We start from the raw sequence: 20,797 nt of genomic DNA, 5'->3' as shown, positions 1-20,797 counted from the left end.
AATACTTTCTTTCAGAACTCAGCAGAACATGTAACACAGACATATTCCTAAACACACCCAAAAGACCTCCTTGCTTTTTATTTTTTCTTCCTTCTTTTTGTTTTTCTTTCCCAGAATCCAAGTCGGACACATCCAGGCGACGTTCCCTTGGCCTCCGAGCGCAGGCTCGCCCCATAATCCACAGCTTCACACACCGGATCACAGCATTTATCAGCCTGAATCTGCCACATTCTCTCCCTCTCTCGGTTACCTCTTTAGACCACCTCCCCGTCCTCCCCCCCATTTTCCGAACCTGACGAGTCAAAGGTCAGGAAAACAACAAGTCAATACGCAAGCAGGACGAAGAAGAAGCGCCTCGCCGCTCAGAGAGAGCCGTGGAGAGGGGTAAGCCCCTCTGCAGCGCGCTGTGATTTAGCCTGTAATAGTTTTCTGTAATCTCTTTCTATTGATTAAACCTCACATCAAAGAGAAGTCTTGCTACAGAACCTCTCTTTTCCTGCTCAGAAATACCATATGGAGGTAATCTTTCACCTTTGTTATTCTTGCCGCTCCCACCGCTGCTGCTGCTGCCTCTGCCCCTGCTGCTGGGAGCTCCTTCTCCCAAGCATGAGGAGTAGAGACCAGTGGGATAATACAAACCCAGCTCAGGGGAATAACTGCAAAACTCATCTGAATCGCACACAAATGCGCCCATTGTCACCTCGCGCAGCTTGAATGTTACCTATTGTCCTGAAGCATGGCAGAATTTTGCTTTCAGGTTTGATATTTGGAACCAAAAAGAAAACCCCCTGGCCAACCGAGGGACAAAGAACGACACATGCGAGCCGAATTTCACTTTTTAGCTTATCTAAATGCAAAACTAAGAAGAAAAAGAAGAAGAGGGAAAAAAGAGGTTGGGGTGGGCTCCTGCTAAAAACACTCAATTTAGTGACAGGCAAATGACTTCATGCTGCCACTTAATCTCATTTCTTGCATAATGCTCTCTAATTAGCATATCAAAGTGAATTAATACTTCTAGGGGCATTAGCTATGCAGGAAAAATGCTGTGGCTCTACAAAAACAGTTAGAGGAGCGCCATAAAGTTCCAAACACCCTGACAAGTGCTCAAATGTCTCACTCCACTTTAAAAAAAAAAAAAAAAAAAAAAAGCAATTTGACATGACATGACAATAAGTTCTGATCACAGCGATTACAGCAAAAAGTTGTTATAAAAATAAAAAAAGTGTTGCTCAGGAAAGCACCGGGTCCCCATGGCTGAAAAGCAGCGGCAGCGTGTTGTCATCTGAACAGATAGTGTAAAGTGTGAAGGAGACACCAGCGAATGAAAGGCTCGCTGCGTGTGCTGGAGGAGCGGACCGGTCAACAAGGCCAGCAGACCAGCTGAGCTCTGTCAGACTCAGAGAGGGACAGACTGGGACTCCACAGCACAGGTTAACCACACACACACACACACACACACACACACACACACACACACACACACACACACACACACACACACACACACTGCATGCACACGTGAAACTCAAGCGCACAGAAAACTTGCTCTCTAATATCTCACCTCTTTCACACACACTTATTCTGAATCTCACACAGCCACGCTAACGGCGTGCACGTAAAACTTTCATTGTTTCGTCTTAAATTATTTTTTCCATTCTGTTAAAAAAAAAAGTTTTTTAAAACATTTAATGTCGGAGTTGTAAATTCAGGGAGGGAAGCGGAGCGTGATTTCAGAAATAAATCCACTAATCTATTTCTGTGCCATCCACATACGAGATACGCTCTTGTGCTGCTGAGCACTGCATCAGATCCACCACCGGTGTCGTTTACGTACGTTAGTCTTATTTGTCTACATTTAAATTCTCTAAATTCAGCGACAGCACAGCCACAGAGCCTTCACAAGACCAAGGAGCCCGAGCCGGTCCCTGTGGACGCCACCTGTGTTGAGGAAGTTCATAAAGTTTTATGATCTCCTAAAAGCTAATTTCCTCATAAAGCGCACAAAGGTCACAAATCTGGCACGGAGGTTTCCTCATTAGACTTTTTTCTCTTTTTTTCTAATTATTTCACTGCCAGAAACACACCGCAAACCACCTGCACATTTTTTTTTGGTTTTTAACCTTAAGATTTAGGTGTTTAAATAAAAAGTTTTTTTTTATTTTTTTTTTACCCTGGTCCTTAAAAAGAAAGGCATCTTAGATCACTTCATTTGCAATCTGAACAAGAGGAGTTTATCTAATTCACTCTATTTTTATTCAAATAAAGACATCATAGAAAGAGCTCTGTCCTGCAGGCTCTAATGTTTTGAAAAGTTTTGATCTTAGGATCTAAAATTCAGTTCTCAGCTCGATTATGTGTGTCATCTCGCAGGTGCGGAGAAAGTTTCAAATTCTTTGCTGCGAAAATATGTGAATTATTCACACGAATTCTAAGATATTTTCTGCAAATCATATCAGCAAAAATAACGTGTCTATTTCTTGTTTTGTTTTTTTGTTTTTGTTTTGTTTTTTTTCTTGTTTCTGTTTTCTCCAAATCAGTGAGACTCCACAGAGTAGCACTCTAATTATAGACACACAGACTGTAGTCTGTTTGAAAGTGTGGGATTGTTTTCATGTTATAAAGCATGAATTTCTGTGTGATCTTAGCTGTGTAGAGCATATGCTGCGGGATTTCCCCGTCCTGCTCTGTGCCAGGGGTAGGGAAGCACGCTTTCTGCTCAAATTCAAAAGACAAGACGCTCCTGCAGACGTTCCTGCAGGAACGAGAGCATCTTCAGTGGAAAGTGACAACACTTACTGTTTCCACACGGCACACAGTGACAAATTTAAAAAGGTGATTGATTCATTCGGGCAGAGGTCTACACCCCCACCCACCCCCCCACCCTCCACCTTGCCTTTCTCTCTCTCCTCTTCCAAAAACCCTTGCAACCTTAACCTGCACAATGCCATCAGATCTATTCTTCTATTGTTTTGATTTTTTTCCCTAAAATATATTTTTATATTGTTTTTTTTTTTTTATCTGTAGCAGGAAAATCTTACCTGTCTTTTCTTTGATTTCACAGAGAACGCTGAAGAGTGCTGGTTTCATTCTGTGACAGTTCAGTCCATGTTTCCTGTTTCAGTATAAGAAAAAAATAAAACACTCAAATAAGGTCACAGATAAAAACATGTTAGACATGAACAAGTTTAAGCCTCTATGCACTTCACCTCACACACTCTTATATATAAATATATATTTTTTTAAAGTTACCTGAAGTTTAACATCTATTATGAAAATGACTTATTTTCTAAATGATGCTTTTGTGGTTGCATCTGTATGGGGCTGAATTTTAACAACAGTCTTGGCTGAAATCTGACATGTGTGCACCAACTTTTTTTTTTTTTTTTTTTTTTTTGCAACACCACCACCTCGCTCAGGTTCAAACAGGTAGTTTAAATAAAAACTACGTTGCTCCCTATTGTGACAACTTTCACGTGTGTTAAACGCGTCGCCAGGCTCAGCCGTTGGGCATTACTATTCTTACAGCCAATCCGGTCTATTGTTAACACACTGGGACTTCAGGTAATCAGGGCCAACAACATCTCTCAACAAAAAAGACGTGTCCAGCGATTTGCTGGGAGGGCGAACTTAACAAAACATATAAATCAACCAACTTTGCTTGCGCCTCGTCCAGACTCTGATCGGTTATGGTCATGATCTGATGCAGAATGTCACCGATGTCTTGCTTCCTCCCGTCCCCGTCCGTCCCGTCGTGTCCGTGCGGAGGCGGCAGCGGCATGCCTCCCTGCACCGAGTGGCCGGCCAGACTGACGCCGCCGATGGACTGCATGATCCGGGCTTGATCGTCCATAGTAGCCGCTAAAGAGTCTGTGCACTGAGCCACACAAATTGAAAAACTCATATACGAAATCGGCTAGAGCATATGCCGTAGAGACTAGGATGGATGCAAACGCAGTGTTTGTTCGGCGAAATAAAGACGCGTGTTTCTTAAATAACAACTACAGCAGGTATATGTATCTTGTATGTATATATACATATATTTTTAGTGTGAAGTAGTCCTCTTGATGCTTTCTTTTTTTACGCGCGGGTCCAAAGTGCCCAAAAACGCGTGGCAGTGTTTTGCGTAGGGAAGAAAAAAAAAAAAAAAAGAAAGAAAGAAAAATCTTTCTTCTTCTTCTAAAAAACTTCTTCGTCAAAATTGACGCTCCATCATATCCCCGCTCCAAATCCTCGCACCGATCAGTCTTTTTCCCCCCCTCTCTCTCTCACTCTCTCTCTGCGATTTAACACCGGTAGTGGAGACAAGAAACGGTCCTTGGTGGTCTCTTCACCAGAATCCCCGGCGCATGTCCTCTTGAAAATGTCCAAATCCTCCTTTGCGAAAATTATCCAACGTGGAAATGTGTAAACAAATAATAGTGGTAAAAAAATAAAAATAAAAAAATCTCAGGCTAAATCTCAGGTAAACGTGGAATAATGTTCCCTGTATTTAAAAAAGAAAAATCACAATCTGCAGCACAAGGTGTCCAAAGGTTAATATAAAAAAATATGAAATGTAGAAAAAGTTGCGATTTTTGTTGTTGTTGTTGTTGCAAAAGAAAGGGGAGGAAAAAAGCAACGGCGAGACGAAATTAATTAGAATAGAACGCTGTATAAAAGGCGATGCGCAAAAAAATATCTTGCCCTGCTGAAATTTATGAGCTCCAGCCCTCTGCCTGTGTGTGTTTTATGTTGTTTGATGGCAGCGCTAGTGAGCGATTGACAGTGTGCCAATGCCACTCACTCAGTGCAGACGTGTCAGAGCAGGGTACAGGGGTAGGAAGGAGGAAAAAATAAAAAAAAATAAATAAAAAAAAATACAAAATACCGAAATGAAAATGCACGCTCCGCCCTGCAGAGGAGGGGTCTATACTCTTGTCACTTCTCGCCCGAACAGCGAAAAACAAAATGTTAAGAGCGAGCACTTAGGATGGTGATTATAATGATGAAAGCACGGCTGAGTCCCCTCTCTCTTTCTTGCAGCGGCTGCAGGCAGGGTATCCTCTTTCCTCGCGCGTGCACGCCGCAGCTATGTGCATATTCTCTAGCAATGATCGAGATTTAGCTCTGCACCACCGCGGGCAAATGCATAATGAGAGTTTTTGCACAGTTTGATGAAGAACTGCATAGCCCCTTGCGAGCCTCGGTTCGAGCCAGGCGAAGCGGCCAGACATGTTTATATTATTGCAAGTAAAGCTCCGTGGGCCAATCCGGGCCCGGAAGGACGAAGACTGACGAGCCGTCCGTCCTATTGCTGGCAGATGCATGACGCCCAGAACCCACCCACTCCATCCCTCCATCTTCGAGCCCGCTCGTGCAGAAGGATGGGAACTTCTGATTGGTCGTTGCCACGAGTGACATCCATTGCACAAGCAGGCGGCGCTGCTCGGTGCTCCTCCGCAGTTGCTATGGCAGCAGACAAGTTGTTAAGCTGCTGGATGCGAGGCAACAAATATACAGCGCGCTCCTACAGCATGCATCTATATTCCGGGGGAAAGGAAGAAGGAAAAAAGCAAGAGGGCTGCCTTCGGTTTGAGGCAGTTTTCACGCATTATCTGGCTGTACAGAAAGTTATTGGGCAATAAGGCTGGCGTTTTTAGTTTTTACTTTTTGTTTTCCTGAGCAAGAGTTTGTGGAAATAGCTTTCCCACTCCCCAAGAGAAGCTTGGTGTTATGCACGGCCCTTCAAAGCCTAACTTTTTACAGATTTTTTCTTCTTTTTTTTTGCCAGATTTTGTTTAATTAGACTGGACCAGACTAGTGAATTGTATAAAAATAACATAATTGAAAAATAACTGTGGCATTGTTTTCATTACATTATTTGTTCAAAAGACACTAAAATAAATACAAAATACAATAAAGGTTTAATTTCCACTAAAACTAAGTGTTAGCACATGGAACTGGTTTGTAAAGCACATTGTATCTCTATCTCAATAAGTTTTCTTTTTTTTTGTTGTTGTTTTTTTGGGGGGGGATTTTTTTAAAGAAATTAGAAAAGTGGACATATGGAACACTCTGTGGCTCTATATCTGTCTACAGCTTTAACCAGTTATATCTTAAAACAAAGAATCCAGAAGATTTAAAACTCATTTTGTTGTGTATGATTCTTTTGCCTCATATTATTCCACCTCTGGCTCTGTGTGGTGAAGCTTTAGCAGTTTCAGGATGGGATATTTTAACGTGTCTCTCAGTATTCCTGGTAATTTTTCTTGTCTTGCATATGCAGACTGTAAACAGACTATGCGAATGCGTTTTCAAAAATATAATGCGTTTCCATAGTTTCAAGTAGTTGTTAAATTTAGAACTACTGGATATCCATCACATTGCAATTTTTTATATCACCTCATAATATTGTAAAGCTGTAAGTTCGATTATAAAACAAAAAAGTAAATAAAAAATGCAAATCAGTCTGTATTAACATCAGAGTTAAAGTAAGCCACAAAAAAGTAATAAAAATGGGTTGTGGCAGCATTTCATTTTATTTACTTTATAACGATCATCTCGAGTTCATGCAGAGATCTCACACTTAGTGTTTTGCTAAATCTTGAGACGTGACAGCAGGAAACAAGTAACGTGATTATAAAATAAAACTTTTAGCACTTTCTGCCAGTGGCAGTTCTTACATGATTGCCACACTGGGTGGGGCCCCTCGTACTGTCCCCAAGGATTTTGCTTCTTTTCTTTTTTAAAGAATGTGTTATGTGTTTTGTGGAACTATGTGTTCCACAAACCAAAACTGAATTTTAAAGAATCTCCAATTAGCAGTGGTATGTTTAACCAGTACAGGTTTGACCTCTCTGTACGTCACAGTTTTCACGCTTGTGTCAGTGTGTGATTTGCTTGATGCAAGAAGAGTGCAGAAAAATGTTCAGTTTGTTTTCTCATTAATCGGGTAGAGATTTCATAAATCTCAAACTGTGTTTTACAAAGCTCTTGAATATTTCATTTCAGGTTTGACCAGAAAATATTGTTTTTTATTCTTTTAGATTTTGAAGAAAAGTTAATTAAATTCCAATCCCTTAAATTCAACACTGCATTTAATAATCTCAGATCAAAAAACAATTTTGGCTTCGTTAGCATCCAATGGTATACAGCAATGTTTTAGCACATGAGGGATGGTAATTGGACATCCCAATAAACAACAGAAAACCTCTGAAGGAACAGATTACAAATAATTTAATTTGTTCACATTTTTTTTGAGAATCTATTGTCACACCTGTGTCCTGTGCAACAAACTCATATCGCCCATTTAATAAATCAGGCACTATATTCTTTAAATAGAATAACTTAATTCTCTATATTAACACTTAATTCTCCATATTAACGATTTGAATGTGTAGAAATGTATCAGTGAGTTCCTGAGATATGGTTTGTTCGTGGTGGTCAAAAACAAAGAAAAGAAAATGATTCATAGTCTTGATTCATCGTCAAGACTAACAGCCGAGTGACGAGTCTAAATCTTCAATAAAGGCAGAAAGACTTTCTCTAAAAACTTAATTTGGAGCCATGGAACAGTGACTCATTACTTAAAACAATAGTTTGACATTTGATTGCTTTAGCAGCAGGGGGAGGACATCGTCCTACTGCTCCACTCTGCACTTCACAAACTAGAGGAGGATGAGTCAGATGTGCTTCACATGAATGAGAAGATCCGGTTATGAGGATGCGATGTACAGGCAGGAGCCATGTACCATAAAGAGAAACTCAAATCTCACAGAAGCAGTGAAGGCATCTCAATATTTCATTTTGCTAAAAAAAAAAAAAAGGCAGAACTTGACAGGCAGAATGATAGAAGATAGAACAAAAGCAAAAGTCAGAAAAATAACAAGATACATTAAAACATATTCCAAAATGTACTTTTATTCACTTTTATTTATTTCAGATTGAATCTAACCCGATTCTCAGTCAAATTTTTAATATGTAAATAAATCATTACGAAGCGACTTGCCGCTTTGCGTTCCTCTACTCATCCGTTTGACCTTGAAGGAGGGGAGTAACGCAGTCTTTAAGTTTAGTGAATGGGAGTCCCAGGACTACTGCATTTATCATGGAAATACTGAGCTGTCAAGTCACAGTGCATACCTGTCAGGAAAGGCTCAAAGGTACAGCTCCGGCTCCTCTCCTCTCTTGCAGTGCATGATTCTTCATTGCATTGCATAGCAGGCCTATTCACCGTTGTTTTCAGCCATATGTCAACATAATCCATTTCCCTATGTGACAGCTCCTAACAGTAAGACATTGTTGAGACGAGGGAGGGGCGTGAGGGGGGCACTGGTTCTCTCAAAAACGTGTTTACATAACACTTCTACAAGCGGTTTTCCTTTATTGGTGGGAACAAATATTCCCCCCCAAAAAATTCCTGAAAGACAGTTTATTTGACTTTCTGGTTTCTTTCCCGGCTAAATTAGGAGAAAGTGTTTTAGCAAAGCGAGTACAGCGAGGCGAAGGAATAAGCACCTACGAGTAGCAGAGACAACACTTTGTCATCATGCTTCTCATTGTGACATCTGAAAAGACCCACAGGTGCTGTAGAAAGTGACTGTGTTGTCATATTTCATTTAGGCATCCTTCTGCAAAGCTGTAATTGCCTAATTAGCTTGTTAATTAGGAGATTAGCATTTACTGATAGAGTGGCTTGCTCTGTTGTGATGAGAGTAATACAGATTAAGTGAGAAGTTATGGGTGCGTGAGTTCACAATTTCTCTGTCCACAAACGGGTCACAAATCATTAAAAGGTTTGTGGGGGGAAAAGCTGCATGTATCACATCTGACGACGGCGCTCACGTTTCCTCGCAGCCTCCCTGCATCAGAGTCACACTGACGGTCGGGGAGGGAAGCAGCAGAGGGGCGGCCTGCCACACGGATCCCTCCCGGTCTGAGCGTCGCCTGCATCGTTCCTCGTTGCTCAGGGAAGTTGGAGGAAACGACCGAGCAGACGGTGCCGGAGACATTGCTAACCTAATTATCAGCAGTCTTTCATCTGCTTTGGTTACTTCGTTTTATTTATATCCTGATATTTGTCGCTGCCGTGCACACACTTTGTCTCCATTACAACTGCACCTGTGTGAGGAGAGAGCAAAGTACAAAGAGTGGTGGCTGAATCTGACCCAAAGTTTAGCGGGAACTGTTTGTTATAAACGTGCCGGCTTCAACAGCTCAACCACACGGGTCAGCAGGAAGTGGAAATACGAGGCTAATTTAATGGAACGTAAGACGAATAAGTACAAGGACACTTCTGTGTTACCAGAAAAAAGTTACTTTTAATATGAACATGATCTCTCATTATAGTGCTGCATAAACTAGATATATACTCACAGTTACATTGCTATGTGTTCATATGTCGTATTAATTACCTCGATGAGTAACCTTTAGGAATTTGTGTTATTAATAACTTTATTTCATCGCTGTAGGTCCTAGGTTTTTATATAATCTAGTCAGTAAAGAATATGTTGTATACTCTGAACTAATTTCATATTTGAGATGTCGAATCTTATTCTTTAAATGAATTTGTAACTTTAGGATTGTTGTCAGACTGATAGAAATACCACAACGAAATATTAATCTAAAAAAATTAAATGCTGTTAATTCTTTTGATTTTGTAGTTGTGCTGGAATAGCAAAAAACAAAAACAAAAACAAAAAAAACAGTTTTGTGTAACAATGCATATTTTGCTAAAACTTAACTGATGGTGTATGTTATGTCAGTGATCCACCTTTGACACACACAGCCGTCATCTGGCAGAAACCCTTTATATCTCCATATTTATTGATTTTTGTTTTATTGTGAAAATCAGCTCTATTGCTTGCTCTTCAACTTGAATTTCCATCTGGAACATTTTTTTAAGTTGTGCTTTGGGGAGATACAAGTTTTTTCCTTTGCGGTTTTTTTTATTATTATTATTTGCCTGACAGCAACAATATAATGTGGGAGTATTAACATAAATATAGAACATATAATCTGCAACTGTGCAAAGAGTTATTTATGTTGTCAGTGGTGTCATAGTCTCCTTTATAAAATAGTATAAAACTGTACTATTACACATAAGTTAGCTGCCTGGATATAAATTCCTGGAAGATTTTGTACCATCTTAAAATTCTGAAGAGAAACCTTAAAATTTCATATGTAATTAATTATTCAAATGGTTCCAACATGGCACAGGAGATGTGGGGGTGAGAAAAAAAAGCTCTAAAAACGCCGTGAATAAGAAACTGATATTTTAAAAAATTGTTCTTGAAAGGAAAAAGCTTTGCTTTACGGCTTATTTGAAGCTTTTAATGATGAAGATAAATAAGCAGCTGTTTTCAATTCCATGAAAATCAACAATAATGAAAATATGCCCTGTAATAAGTGTGAGTGCTTCTACAGTATGTAGCCACTCGTTTTTTATCTGGTTATACGAGGCAGCTCATTTTTCTCTGCGACCACAAGGAAGTAAAAGACGGAAAATAAAGATGTCGCCTTAGAATATCAACGTTTCAATAAGGTTTTAATTCCGAGGGCCTTATGCGAGGATTCTGTGTCTTTAGCAAGTCAAGACAGATGTGGAGGATCAGTGGCAGGCAGTAATCAGGAGGGGAAGGTGAGAGGTACACAGCTATACCGCTCGCCACGATCAATCATACTATACTTGTCCTCCCTCGACTCTCTGGCTGTTACTGTCTCCAGTGAATGCGCTTCTCTCTTTGCTTAAAATTATTACACAGGCCATAAACCCAGAGAGGTGAGTGTCCTGCTAATGTGGGTACATGTAGTGGCTGCAGTAACCTTTAAGAGTGGCCAACGGCCGGCGGTGGCTTGGACATGGGCCATATATTCTAGTCAATACCAGAGCCACGGATTGACTCGAGGGGAGGCGTTTTAAGGCCTCACGGTTTAATTGACATTGAGGCTGCAGCTGAACATTGATTCTCGAGAGCGGAATGCAATCGGAGCTCGATCGCCGCGCTATTTATTGCAAAAAAATCCTAATCGGTTTGAAGGCTTTCTTAAACTTTTAATTTGCGGAAAGGCTGAAAGAGGTTAAGTGAGGGTGGCGGCGGGGGGGAATGAGGCGGCTTCCCCTCGTGACACCGATGTGGATCTTCTCTTGTAAATATCTTCCACAAACATAATCTGGTACGTGTCGTTTAATTGAAATTGTTTAATTTCACTCCGGCCCAGCAGTAATGTCATTTTGTGAAACCATATGTAAAACTGTCGCTGTCTGTTGAATCTAAACTCTTCATCTGGCCGCGGATTTCTCTCAACGCCACAGTTTGTGGTGTGTTACTCATCTCTTGCTGCGTGCAGCTGTACAGATTAAAGCATACACTTTCACAATTTCTCTTCTTGAATATCAGTTTGTCTGGTAATGAAGAGAAAATCTCTGAAGAGGTCAGACCGGAGCGTGTCTAAATCACTGCAGCCAGACTGCCCTCAACTCAGCTTGAGTATTGACATTATGCCAGCTATGACACCATAACTCAACCCACTGCGATGGTCATTTGATAAATGGTATCATAAATTGTTGACAAAACAATTTGTGATGTATTATGTTACCGAAGGGTTGTACTGCTTATCAAATCAAGTAATCTGGCAGGACTTGCCATTCATCAGCATAATGCAAGTGCTAGCTGCAGCTGGTGATGACTTTGTTGCTTTGTCAACATGCATGTAACAGGAAGCAGCGTCTGTGTTTCCAAAGGTGTGACATATCTATCTTTTGCTTCGTTGTCACGGGGTTTAAGTAGACTGTATTAAAAAAAAAGTCATTACATTTTTAATGAAAAGCACTGGAGGAAAAGCTGACATGAAATCTTTGATGCTGTGATAAATTGAAAAGAGGAGAAATGCTCTCTCCAAAATCTGTTTTTTTTTTTAAATTATTTTATTTTAATGGGTTGCTTTCGTAATTTTGGTAAATAATCTATAAAAAGATTAATACGATAGTTGAGCTATGGCTCACATTATCCATAGAACATGAATAAGCAAACAATATTTGAGATGTTACTGGAATATAAAATACATCTTGGGTCAAGTAATATCAAGTAACAACTGGAATTTTATGGAAACAGACATTCTGAGTAAATAACCACAAAGAACTATATGTACTTCTACGTTACCAGCCCTCTAATGAAATGTGAAGGCATTTACAAGGTTTGCAGAATTGTGTTCCCATTAAACAATGTGTCATTTTTCATACTGGTACTGCTCTATGCCCAGTATCATTGTCCCCGGAAAACAATAATCAGTTTTTATACTAAAATGAGGATGCTAGAAAAGTTCCCTGGGGAAAGTAAATTATTAATTTCTAATAACCTCTCACTAGAACCCCACCTTAACATTTTACTGCAAACAAACAGCACCATCATCAAATTAAGGGTTACATATTTTTGATTCGTCCCACAACACATAACATAATATGCTCTGCCTCATCTTAAACATATTATTAAAAACAACAGAAGCTACACCTCTGTAGCACTGTGCAGTAGCAGTAGTGATGGCCGAGCTTCTCGCTCTGTTAGCGTGGCTTTGTCCCATAATAGAAATGTACACACGTCATGTGCTTTTTGTAAGATTCATTAAAATTCACTCATTAAATGTTTGCCAGAAATGAGAACCGTGAAATTAAAAGTAAATTTACAATATTCTAAACTGCTGACTTTCAAGATACGAATACACAGCAATGTAGCCAAAATGCTCGGAAATGCTAGAAAGTAAGTAAACTTTTTTGATTCATAGAACTTTGTCAAACGCCTAATGCACACTGCCAAAAGCCTGTGTCACTCTGCTGTGAATACATTTGAACATTTGTTACAGATTAGCCAATGTTTCTCTGAATGTCTGAAGTTAAATCTGTTCAAATCAATAAACTTGTAAGGTGGGTCATACAGTGACTGGAACATAATCCAAACATAATATGTTCTTACTATGAGACGATGGAGCTGTGCTTGGCTCTCATGAAAACCAGCATCAAAATGTTTTCTATGCAAAATGTCCTTACTTGTTGTTTGACACTTTTCAGAGCTGACAACAGAGGAAGTTACATATCTTGTCTTAAACATGAAAATATATTTCTCCACAGAAAATCAATAGCAAGGGTGCGTTTGCAGAATCAATGATCTGGTATTGACTACAAACATATACATTTTATATATATATATATATATATATATATTAATGAAATGGTAGTAAACTCTTTGAATAAGGAGGATTATTAACACGTTTCCTGATCATCAGCTAAAGTGTGCTAGTCATTAGCAACTCAAAACCATTTGGAGCGAGCCAGTTTGACTTTAGCATTAGCACGCTCACATAACAAGCTAAAGCTACATAGAAAGTTCAATTTTTGCTCCAAATACATAGAAATTAAAAGTCTTACAATGGTTTTTCACTTTTGCTGAGTTAGCTTATCAGCCTTACTGTTCACTCTTGGCTCTGAAAAATTAAAATAATAGTCGACTGTCTAACATCAGTTCGGTTTAGGGAGGATTTGTTACTAAATTAAGGTAGCTGATGTTATAATTTAACCAATTTCACATTTACAACATGATTCATTATAATTTTATCAGTTTTAATGGCTGATATGTAATACTCTTGAAAATGTAATTATGTAGCATGGTCCATTCATAAAAGTAAATGATGTAAAAAAAAAAAACATATTTCATTGTTTTTTTTTAACATGATCAGACAAATGAACAGCAATTATCACAATCAATTAAGGATTTTTGTGACAACACTTCATTAAAAATAAACTTTAAACTTCTAGTTTATCTTGTTGTCCAGACTGACACACATGTCACGATCTAAAGCAGTTATTTTTATCTTTTTCTGGAGCTTTTGTTCTTTATTCCTCATAAAAACATGCCAAACAGGAGATAATCCTCAACAGCGAGTTCATTTGTGAAGGGTAAGTGACAAGCAGTGTTATCACTGTGACCACTAACTGTCTTTTTTTTCCTCTTAAGTGTACTGTATGGTGAGAACATTTAAAAGAAAAATGAAAACAGCAGTCAGCCTGGTTTGAGTAATTAGGAGGCACTATAAAACAAAATGCAAAAAGCAAAATTTCTTTATTTTTAGCTTCAATGAAGTCGCGAGATTAAAATTGTCATCTTTCTTCAAACATGTCGAGGAGGTGAAGCGCATGGTGCAGTGTTTATGAAGTGCACCACCGTATAGCAGGCGCTACAGCCAATTTTCATCAGAAATATTTGATCTTAGCAGACAGTGCCGAATGGAAGCCTCCCGCTCTTGATCAAGACGCAGCGCTGCACCTTTTCATCATGCTGTTCTTTGCTGGAAGTTGCCTGTCCATCCTCTCCCTGACAGTGGCTGGCATGAAGTGACCCATTGGCTTCAAAGAAACATTGAAGTTCTGCAAACAATCTGTCACGGAAGCACGGAAACCAGCAACTACGACTACATCTGCCCACAAAACCTCTTCATGGAGGCAGCGTTTGTTGTGGATGTGATGGAGCACGTGTGTTGTTAGGATTTCATGTAGCATTGCTCACTTCTTAACGTGGTATTAGTGTGGTTTGTTCAGAAAATAAGGATTGGATGACCCACTAGTTTTTGACATTTAGTATCTCATGGAGGAGGCAACAGGATTTATGAAATGGGTCACACACACACGCGCGCGCACACACACACACACACGCGCGCACACACACACACACACACACACACACACACACACACGTGAGTCTTAGCAAAGACTCCAGTTAAAGCCACATGACCTTACGAGAGAAGAAAACGTATTACTAGAAAATGCTAATGTGGTTCACTTGGTGCACATTAATTCGGTGCATGAACCAGATGCATATTTCATTTCAGCAAAAATAAAAATGTGGCTTTAGAGTGATGAGTTTTTTCATAAATCTTAAAAAAAAAATAAAAATCTCCTTAGCAATTAGTAATTTCCTAATTGTTAACATCAGAGTTCGAGTTATTTTCCTTGTGAAGACACTGGAATTGAAGCAAACTGCTGATTTAGAAAGTTTCCAGAAAAGGCGAAGAGTGCAATGAGACTAAGTAAGTATTTTGTGTGCCAGTAGTGGTAAATTAAAGAAGGTGTGTGTGACATAAAAGCATCTAATTTCTAAAGTTTGGTCAATTTACAGCACTTTTCTTTTTCTTCTTTTTTTTCTTTTTTTTTACCCATCTGCAGCAGTGACTCTTCTGAAAAGTGGGCCGCACTGAAATCTCAAGGTTAATTCTCCTCGGGAGAATTTCCCTCTGGCCTTCAGCGCAGACCACTGCAATTAGGCTTTTCACTTGTGAATTTAAACAGTTTGAAATGAGGGGGTCAGCTTTCATTATTTGACCCCACGCCCTCAAACAGAAAGATAGCAGCGAGGTCAGATGTGTCTTGTTGGAGGACTGGGCTAGCGGTGAACTCTGAGCTGTGATTAATTCTCTGTGTGTGTTCTGAGTTTTGGCTCTTTTTCCCCTTTAAAAGGTCTGCACAGTTTTTGGCAGTTCAATTTAGTTTCTATTCTGCAGCTGCTGAAGTGTGGAACCTAATCGCAAATAAATTATTTATGCATATTACTTTAAGCACAATGTATGATTCGAGTTGTGTGGTTTGTGTGCAACAGCGTCTACCTCAAACACAACTTATTGGCTGAAGCTGACCTCATGAATCTGGTACTTGGTTGATTCAATCAGCCGTTTCATTGCAACCAGAACAAGTAAGATGATGTTCTAATTTCATTTCGTAAACGCAGCTACATTTCAACACTACTTTGGGTGGCGTAAGGCCATAAATTCAAAGCAAAAGATCTGACACAAACATCATTTACAAGACCTCAAATAATTAATACTGCCTTATATTGTTTACGTTTTTTTTTTCTAGTTTTTGTGTTTAAATTATTTGCCCATTTCATATTATATGACCACTACACCCAATAAGGCAGATAGGTAAGAAGTTAAAAGCCTGAATCAACAGAATGAGGAGAGTACATAAAAGTGTCTGATTCTGTTGCCATTGTCACTCGAAATCGGTCTTTTTTTGATGGTCTCGGTCTTGTCTCGGTTTCGGGCGCTGAGGACTCGGCATTTTATTTCAAGACCAGTCAAGACCGCAATTGTGGAAATATCACTAAATGTACAGCATTCTGTCCAGTTTATTTGTTAACATCTTTGTTTTCAGTGGATGCAAAACGCACCGATTAAAATCCAAGCAATAACGTGACTCACCAATTACGTGTTTCTGTTACTTAATCCTCTCCTCCCCCTCCACACTTTTCACTCGCACGCGGCTCACAGAGACATGCGCAGTGGTTTTCTCTGGTCGGCAGAAGATGTCTGTCTAATCGTCAGTAATAGAATAGCGCTGTGTAAATCATAAGAAATCCGATGGCCACAGCTAACTCAGCTGCGCTTCGCCTTCACAGACTATGTCTAATTTTTTTCGTCACTTAGAACAGAAGCTCAAAGAAGGTAAGATCCGATGATGTGATGTTAGCAAAGCTAGCTGTACAGAGACATGTGTGAAGATGTTGACTGACTTGTCTCATATATGGGACAACACTGTGTCCAAAAGTCTGCAAAATAATGACGTGACATGCACGAATGATCCGATTCTTCTGAACGGGTCTTTACTAAGAAGATAGGACTGGAGTGTCACTGAGAGCTGTTATTTGTACTTTTAATGCTCTGCATATACTGCAGTAGCTATCATTTTATTTATTTAATTATTTATATCAATATTTAATACATAACAAATAAATAAAACACAAGAACCAAAGAGCACGCAGAGCATGCACATTGCTCTTTGATTGTTTTTGTTCAAAGTGGCAGCTGTAATTTGTGCCATGGTGTGAGACTGCCTAGCTTCATGTAGTGGGTGAGAGGGTGAGAACAGTCACGGTGAGCGCCTTGTGCTTGGTTACTTATTGCTTGTTGCTCCTTTGTCAGTGTTCATAGTGGAGCATTATTTACCATCAGGTTATTGCCTCAATTGCTATTTTTAATGGTGCAGAGAGTGGTGGTTTCTGACATGAGCAATATGGGCAAACACCCAGGGCGTTATCTTTTTAAGGATGGCACGAGATCACCGTGGATTGTGGCACAGAGATGGTATTGGTTAATATTGGTTACATTTATTTCAGCTCTAAGTATTTAATATCTAGGTGTTTTTATGGGAATGTGGATCTTTCAGATCAATTTGAGAAGCAATTTTGATCATATTTCACATTTTATCGTGTCATGTAGCGCGGGGCGCTGGTCTTGGTCTTGACTCAGTCTGAAATTCCCTCGGTCTTGCTCTTGTCTTGGTACGGTGTAGCTTCTCAGCCATGGATATTCATTCCATGAGGTTCTCTACGCACTGATGTGGAGCTAATCTGAAGGGCACGAGAAGTTTAAAGAGAAGTTTAAAGTTTGGCCGTCACTGGCAGAAAGTTGCCAACTTCTGCACACTATGTGACTCCACTCCTCCTGACTCCACTCTGCAAATTTACACCACATATAACTTAATGGCTGAGTTGTTTTCATTCCCAATTGCTTCCACGTTGACGTAGCACCACTAACATTTAACTGTAGGGTATTTATTTTTAGTTGTGAGGAAATTTCATGGCTGAACTTATTGCATAGTTGGCATCTCTTCACAGGATTGGATTCCCTGAGCTTCTGAGAGCGACTCATCCTTTCAAAAATGGTTATGGAGGGAGTTTTCATGCCTAAGTAAAAGATTTTATCCAACTTTGGCCTTGGGATTGGCAGGAAGTTTGGAATTTGATGATTTAGAGGAGTGACCTGATACCTTTGACGGAATGGGGAATTTTCTATTAATTCTTAATTTTGCTTTTTTACTAAATGAAACAACTCCCCTTTAAATATCCAGTGGATCTAGAGATGATTTTTTTCCTTCTGTGTTTTAAAAACTGTAAGGAAGCACTGTCATGTTGTCAGGTTTACAAAATAATTGCATTTCTTACAAAGCTGAAAATATTACAGAAAGAAGACAAGTTGCATGCTAAGCTTAAAGGTGTGATGTGACAAGCTAATTAAATGTAAATCGTCATTCTAGTAAATACGACAGCGTGTAGTTTTCCCTTTACATGTCAATAACAAGATTCAAATTAAAGTAATTAAATAAAATTTACTTTAATTAAATTTTCTTTGATTAAGGTAAAGGTGAAATGAAAACAATTTGTAAAAAGAAAATAAAGAAACCGTCACCCTTTTTAGTGAGTTTAAAAAGAAAAGAAACAAATCAAGCGAAAGCATGTTTGTGAGGTCAGGAAGTCACTACTAGTTGACTAGATGATGACTTCAACGCAATCTCACAAAAAAACTGATTGATGACGGCACCTTTAATAAGACTTCGTTCTGTGGCAATTAACCACACCGACCGTGTGTCCACCGACACTCTGAGGAAGGAGCGCACGTTCAAATTCAGGCTGCAGACGGAGGAACATCGTGTGTGAGCAGAGACGGAACAAGAACGCTTGTGTTGACTGGGAACAATTTTTGTCCTTTCAATGTACTGCAACATATCTTTCATTAAGGTTTAGGCATTAGATTAAACTGGAACCAGTATCCAATAGTAATTAACTTGAGTATATCGGGAGGCCATTATTCACATTAAAGTAACCTTTTAATAGCGGAGCCTTTAACTCCACTGCAGGTAATGACTTTAAAGAGTGCTTATTAAAAGAGAAATGGTAATGAGCTTTAATAAAGCAGAACAACTTTGAAATGAAGAGCACTTTTCAATAGAAAAGGATGAAGGGATTGGACCTGTGATTCCATTAACGAGACTAATGATTCCTTATCAGCCCTCTTACGTGTACATGGAGTTAGCATTAACAGTGATTGAGGACAGGTTTCAGTGTAAAGATGGGTCCTTTCATTGCCCTTTAAAAGATCAGATAAGAGAAAAAGAACTCAAGTAATTTAAATCATTGAGAATTGATAACACAAGTCCTACGACCTCCAACCCAGTGCAACTGGAGCCCGGATCTCCTTCACCGCTGGCGGAGTGTAACAATACGGAACATTTGTAATTATGATTCGAATTTCTGTCATTATGTATGAAAATGAAGCGAATGGAAGGAAACGGATTAAGCGATAATTGTGTCAAAATTTGGTTCTGGAAAATGTAAGCCCTTTTTTTTTTTTACACTTTTCTTAAGTTTGTCATTTTAAAACTTAAAAAAGTTTATAAAGATCACCCGATTAAGGTGTCGACTGATGCCAATTATTAGCTTTTTATGTCATCTATCATCTAGCTCACCCTGTTTTTTTGAAGTAATATAAAGTCAAATGAGTGCAAAATCAGCACTTTTGAATTTAGCAGAATTTAAAGGAAAAACTTTATCCCCATGTATGCATCAAAACATTCATGTACGCTTTGTATGATTTCTATTTATTTCCAAAATGGCGTGTGTTCTTTGTTTTTAATGCATTTAATAAACATGAACAGAACATGTAATTTGTAACAATCAAGGTAGAATGGGGCATTCAGCATCGCTCCCCGTTCAATGGGTGCATTGCCAGTTCTTAAATATGCATTTTATAACTACTTTCATAGAGAAGGCACAGGGTTTGAAGGTGGAGAAGACAAAGAATTAAAGAAATGCAGGGACAGAGGGAAGTGAAATAATTAAATCAGTCTTTGGCGAGCAGCTGGAGCAGGACTCCAGCTGACAGCAGCACCTGGGTGTGCAGCACAGGCTGCCTGGGGCTTCCACCCCCCCACTCACTGCCAACCCTCCCTCATCTTTTCAAAGCCCCGTAACATCCCCCCTCCCACCCCCCACAATCCCCAGACTCTGCTGGAGCTCTAGCTGGTGCCCCCACCCTGACTGTTCGTGTTTTGAGACAGAGGTGGCATCGTCATAGCGCTGCTTACAGCTAATTACAGGGATGATTTGTGGAATGCAGCGTTTCTATTCAATCAATCACCAACATAAAGCCCCATCGTTTAAAATATTCCTTTTGAACTGCTGTTTGCCTTTCAGATTATTGTGTATGACAACAGATGAGTTTTTTTTTGTTTTTGTTTTTTAAACTGGTGGCAAGAAAAAAAAATTGTCCTGCTTGCGGTATTTCATCCCCGTCAGTCAGCTGGGTGTATCAGCAGCTCTCTGTCAATGGCGTCGCTATTAGTCTGTGTTCGTACGTCACGTTGCTTTCTTTAAAACAGAAGCCAAACATATATGTCTAAATGAATCACTGTGCTGTTCCCAAACAAATGCTTCCCTTCTCCCATGCTCTTCCTCATCTCAACTTGTTTTAATTAGTAGTGAAAAATGAGTTCATTTGGAAGACAAATGATGGGAGATGTGTATGTGTTTGGTTAGCAAGGCTGAGGGTGGGATTTTTTTTATTTTTTTTTTACCTCGTTTATACAAAGAAATGATACAGTTTACTGCTTACAAAGCTGAACAAAAGACTGTCATTGATTTGAGACTTTTGAAAAATATATTCAAAACTCTTTTCCAAGGGAGGACATAAAATACACTTTTATAACAATCAAAGGCCACCTCGTACTGTAAGCTAAAAACTGTGGCATTCTTTTGTATTAAAGCTTGTTTACTCTAAATCCAGGCCAGTTTTCATATTTGATCTAATTAGTAAATTAGCTCACCTGTGTGTATTTTAACCTGAGCTTTTCTATGAAGACCTCGACAACTTCTTGGAGAACATCAGCGTACAATCAAACACATTATTCCAACCTTTGATAGACTACAATGATAGTCTACAAGACAAGTATGCAAATAAGGAGCTAATTCCTATATATATATATATATATATATATACATAT

The 20,797-nt window shown here is 39.2% G+C and overlaps 1 protein-coding gene across 10 annotated transcripts in view; it reads right to left on the bottom strand.

Moving 5' to 3' along the window:
• pbx3b (pre-B-cell leukemia homeobox 3b) overlaps positions 1-5,229 on the bottom strand; it is a 77,434-nt gene extending 72,205 nt beyond the window's left edge. For 2 of the 10 annotated variants that reach the window (XM_007564982.2, XM_007565030.2), the window contains exons 1-2: positions 3,654-5,229; positions 3,039-3,118 (exon numbers count right to left, since the gene is read on the bottom strand). In XM_007564982.2, the coding sequence (XP_007565044.1) occupies positions 3,039-3,118; positions 3,654-3,901 (328 nt within the window). In that variant the 5' untranslated portion in view covers positions 3,902-5,229. The remainder of the gene's footprint in view (positions 1-3,038; positions 3,119-3,653) is intronic. The other 8 variants (XM_007564997.2, XM_016678314.1, XM_007564990.2 and 5 more) reach the window with 7 other exon arrangements.
• Between the last annotated feature and the right edge of the window lie 15,568 nt (positions 5,230-20,797).

This window comes from Poecilia formosa, unplaced genomic scaffold, assembly GCF_000485575.1.
Source record: "Poecilia formosa unplaced genomic scaffold, Poecilia_formosa-5.1.2 Scaffold5, whole genome shotgun sequence".
Lineage (NCBI taxonomy): Eukaryota > Metazoa > Chordata > Actinopteri > Cyprinodontiformes > Poeciliidae > Poecilia > Poecilia formosa.
This window is presented reverse-complemented; position numbering and strand designations above follow the sequence as displayed.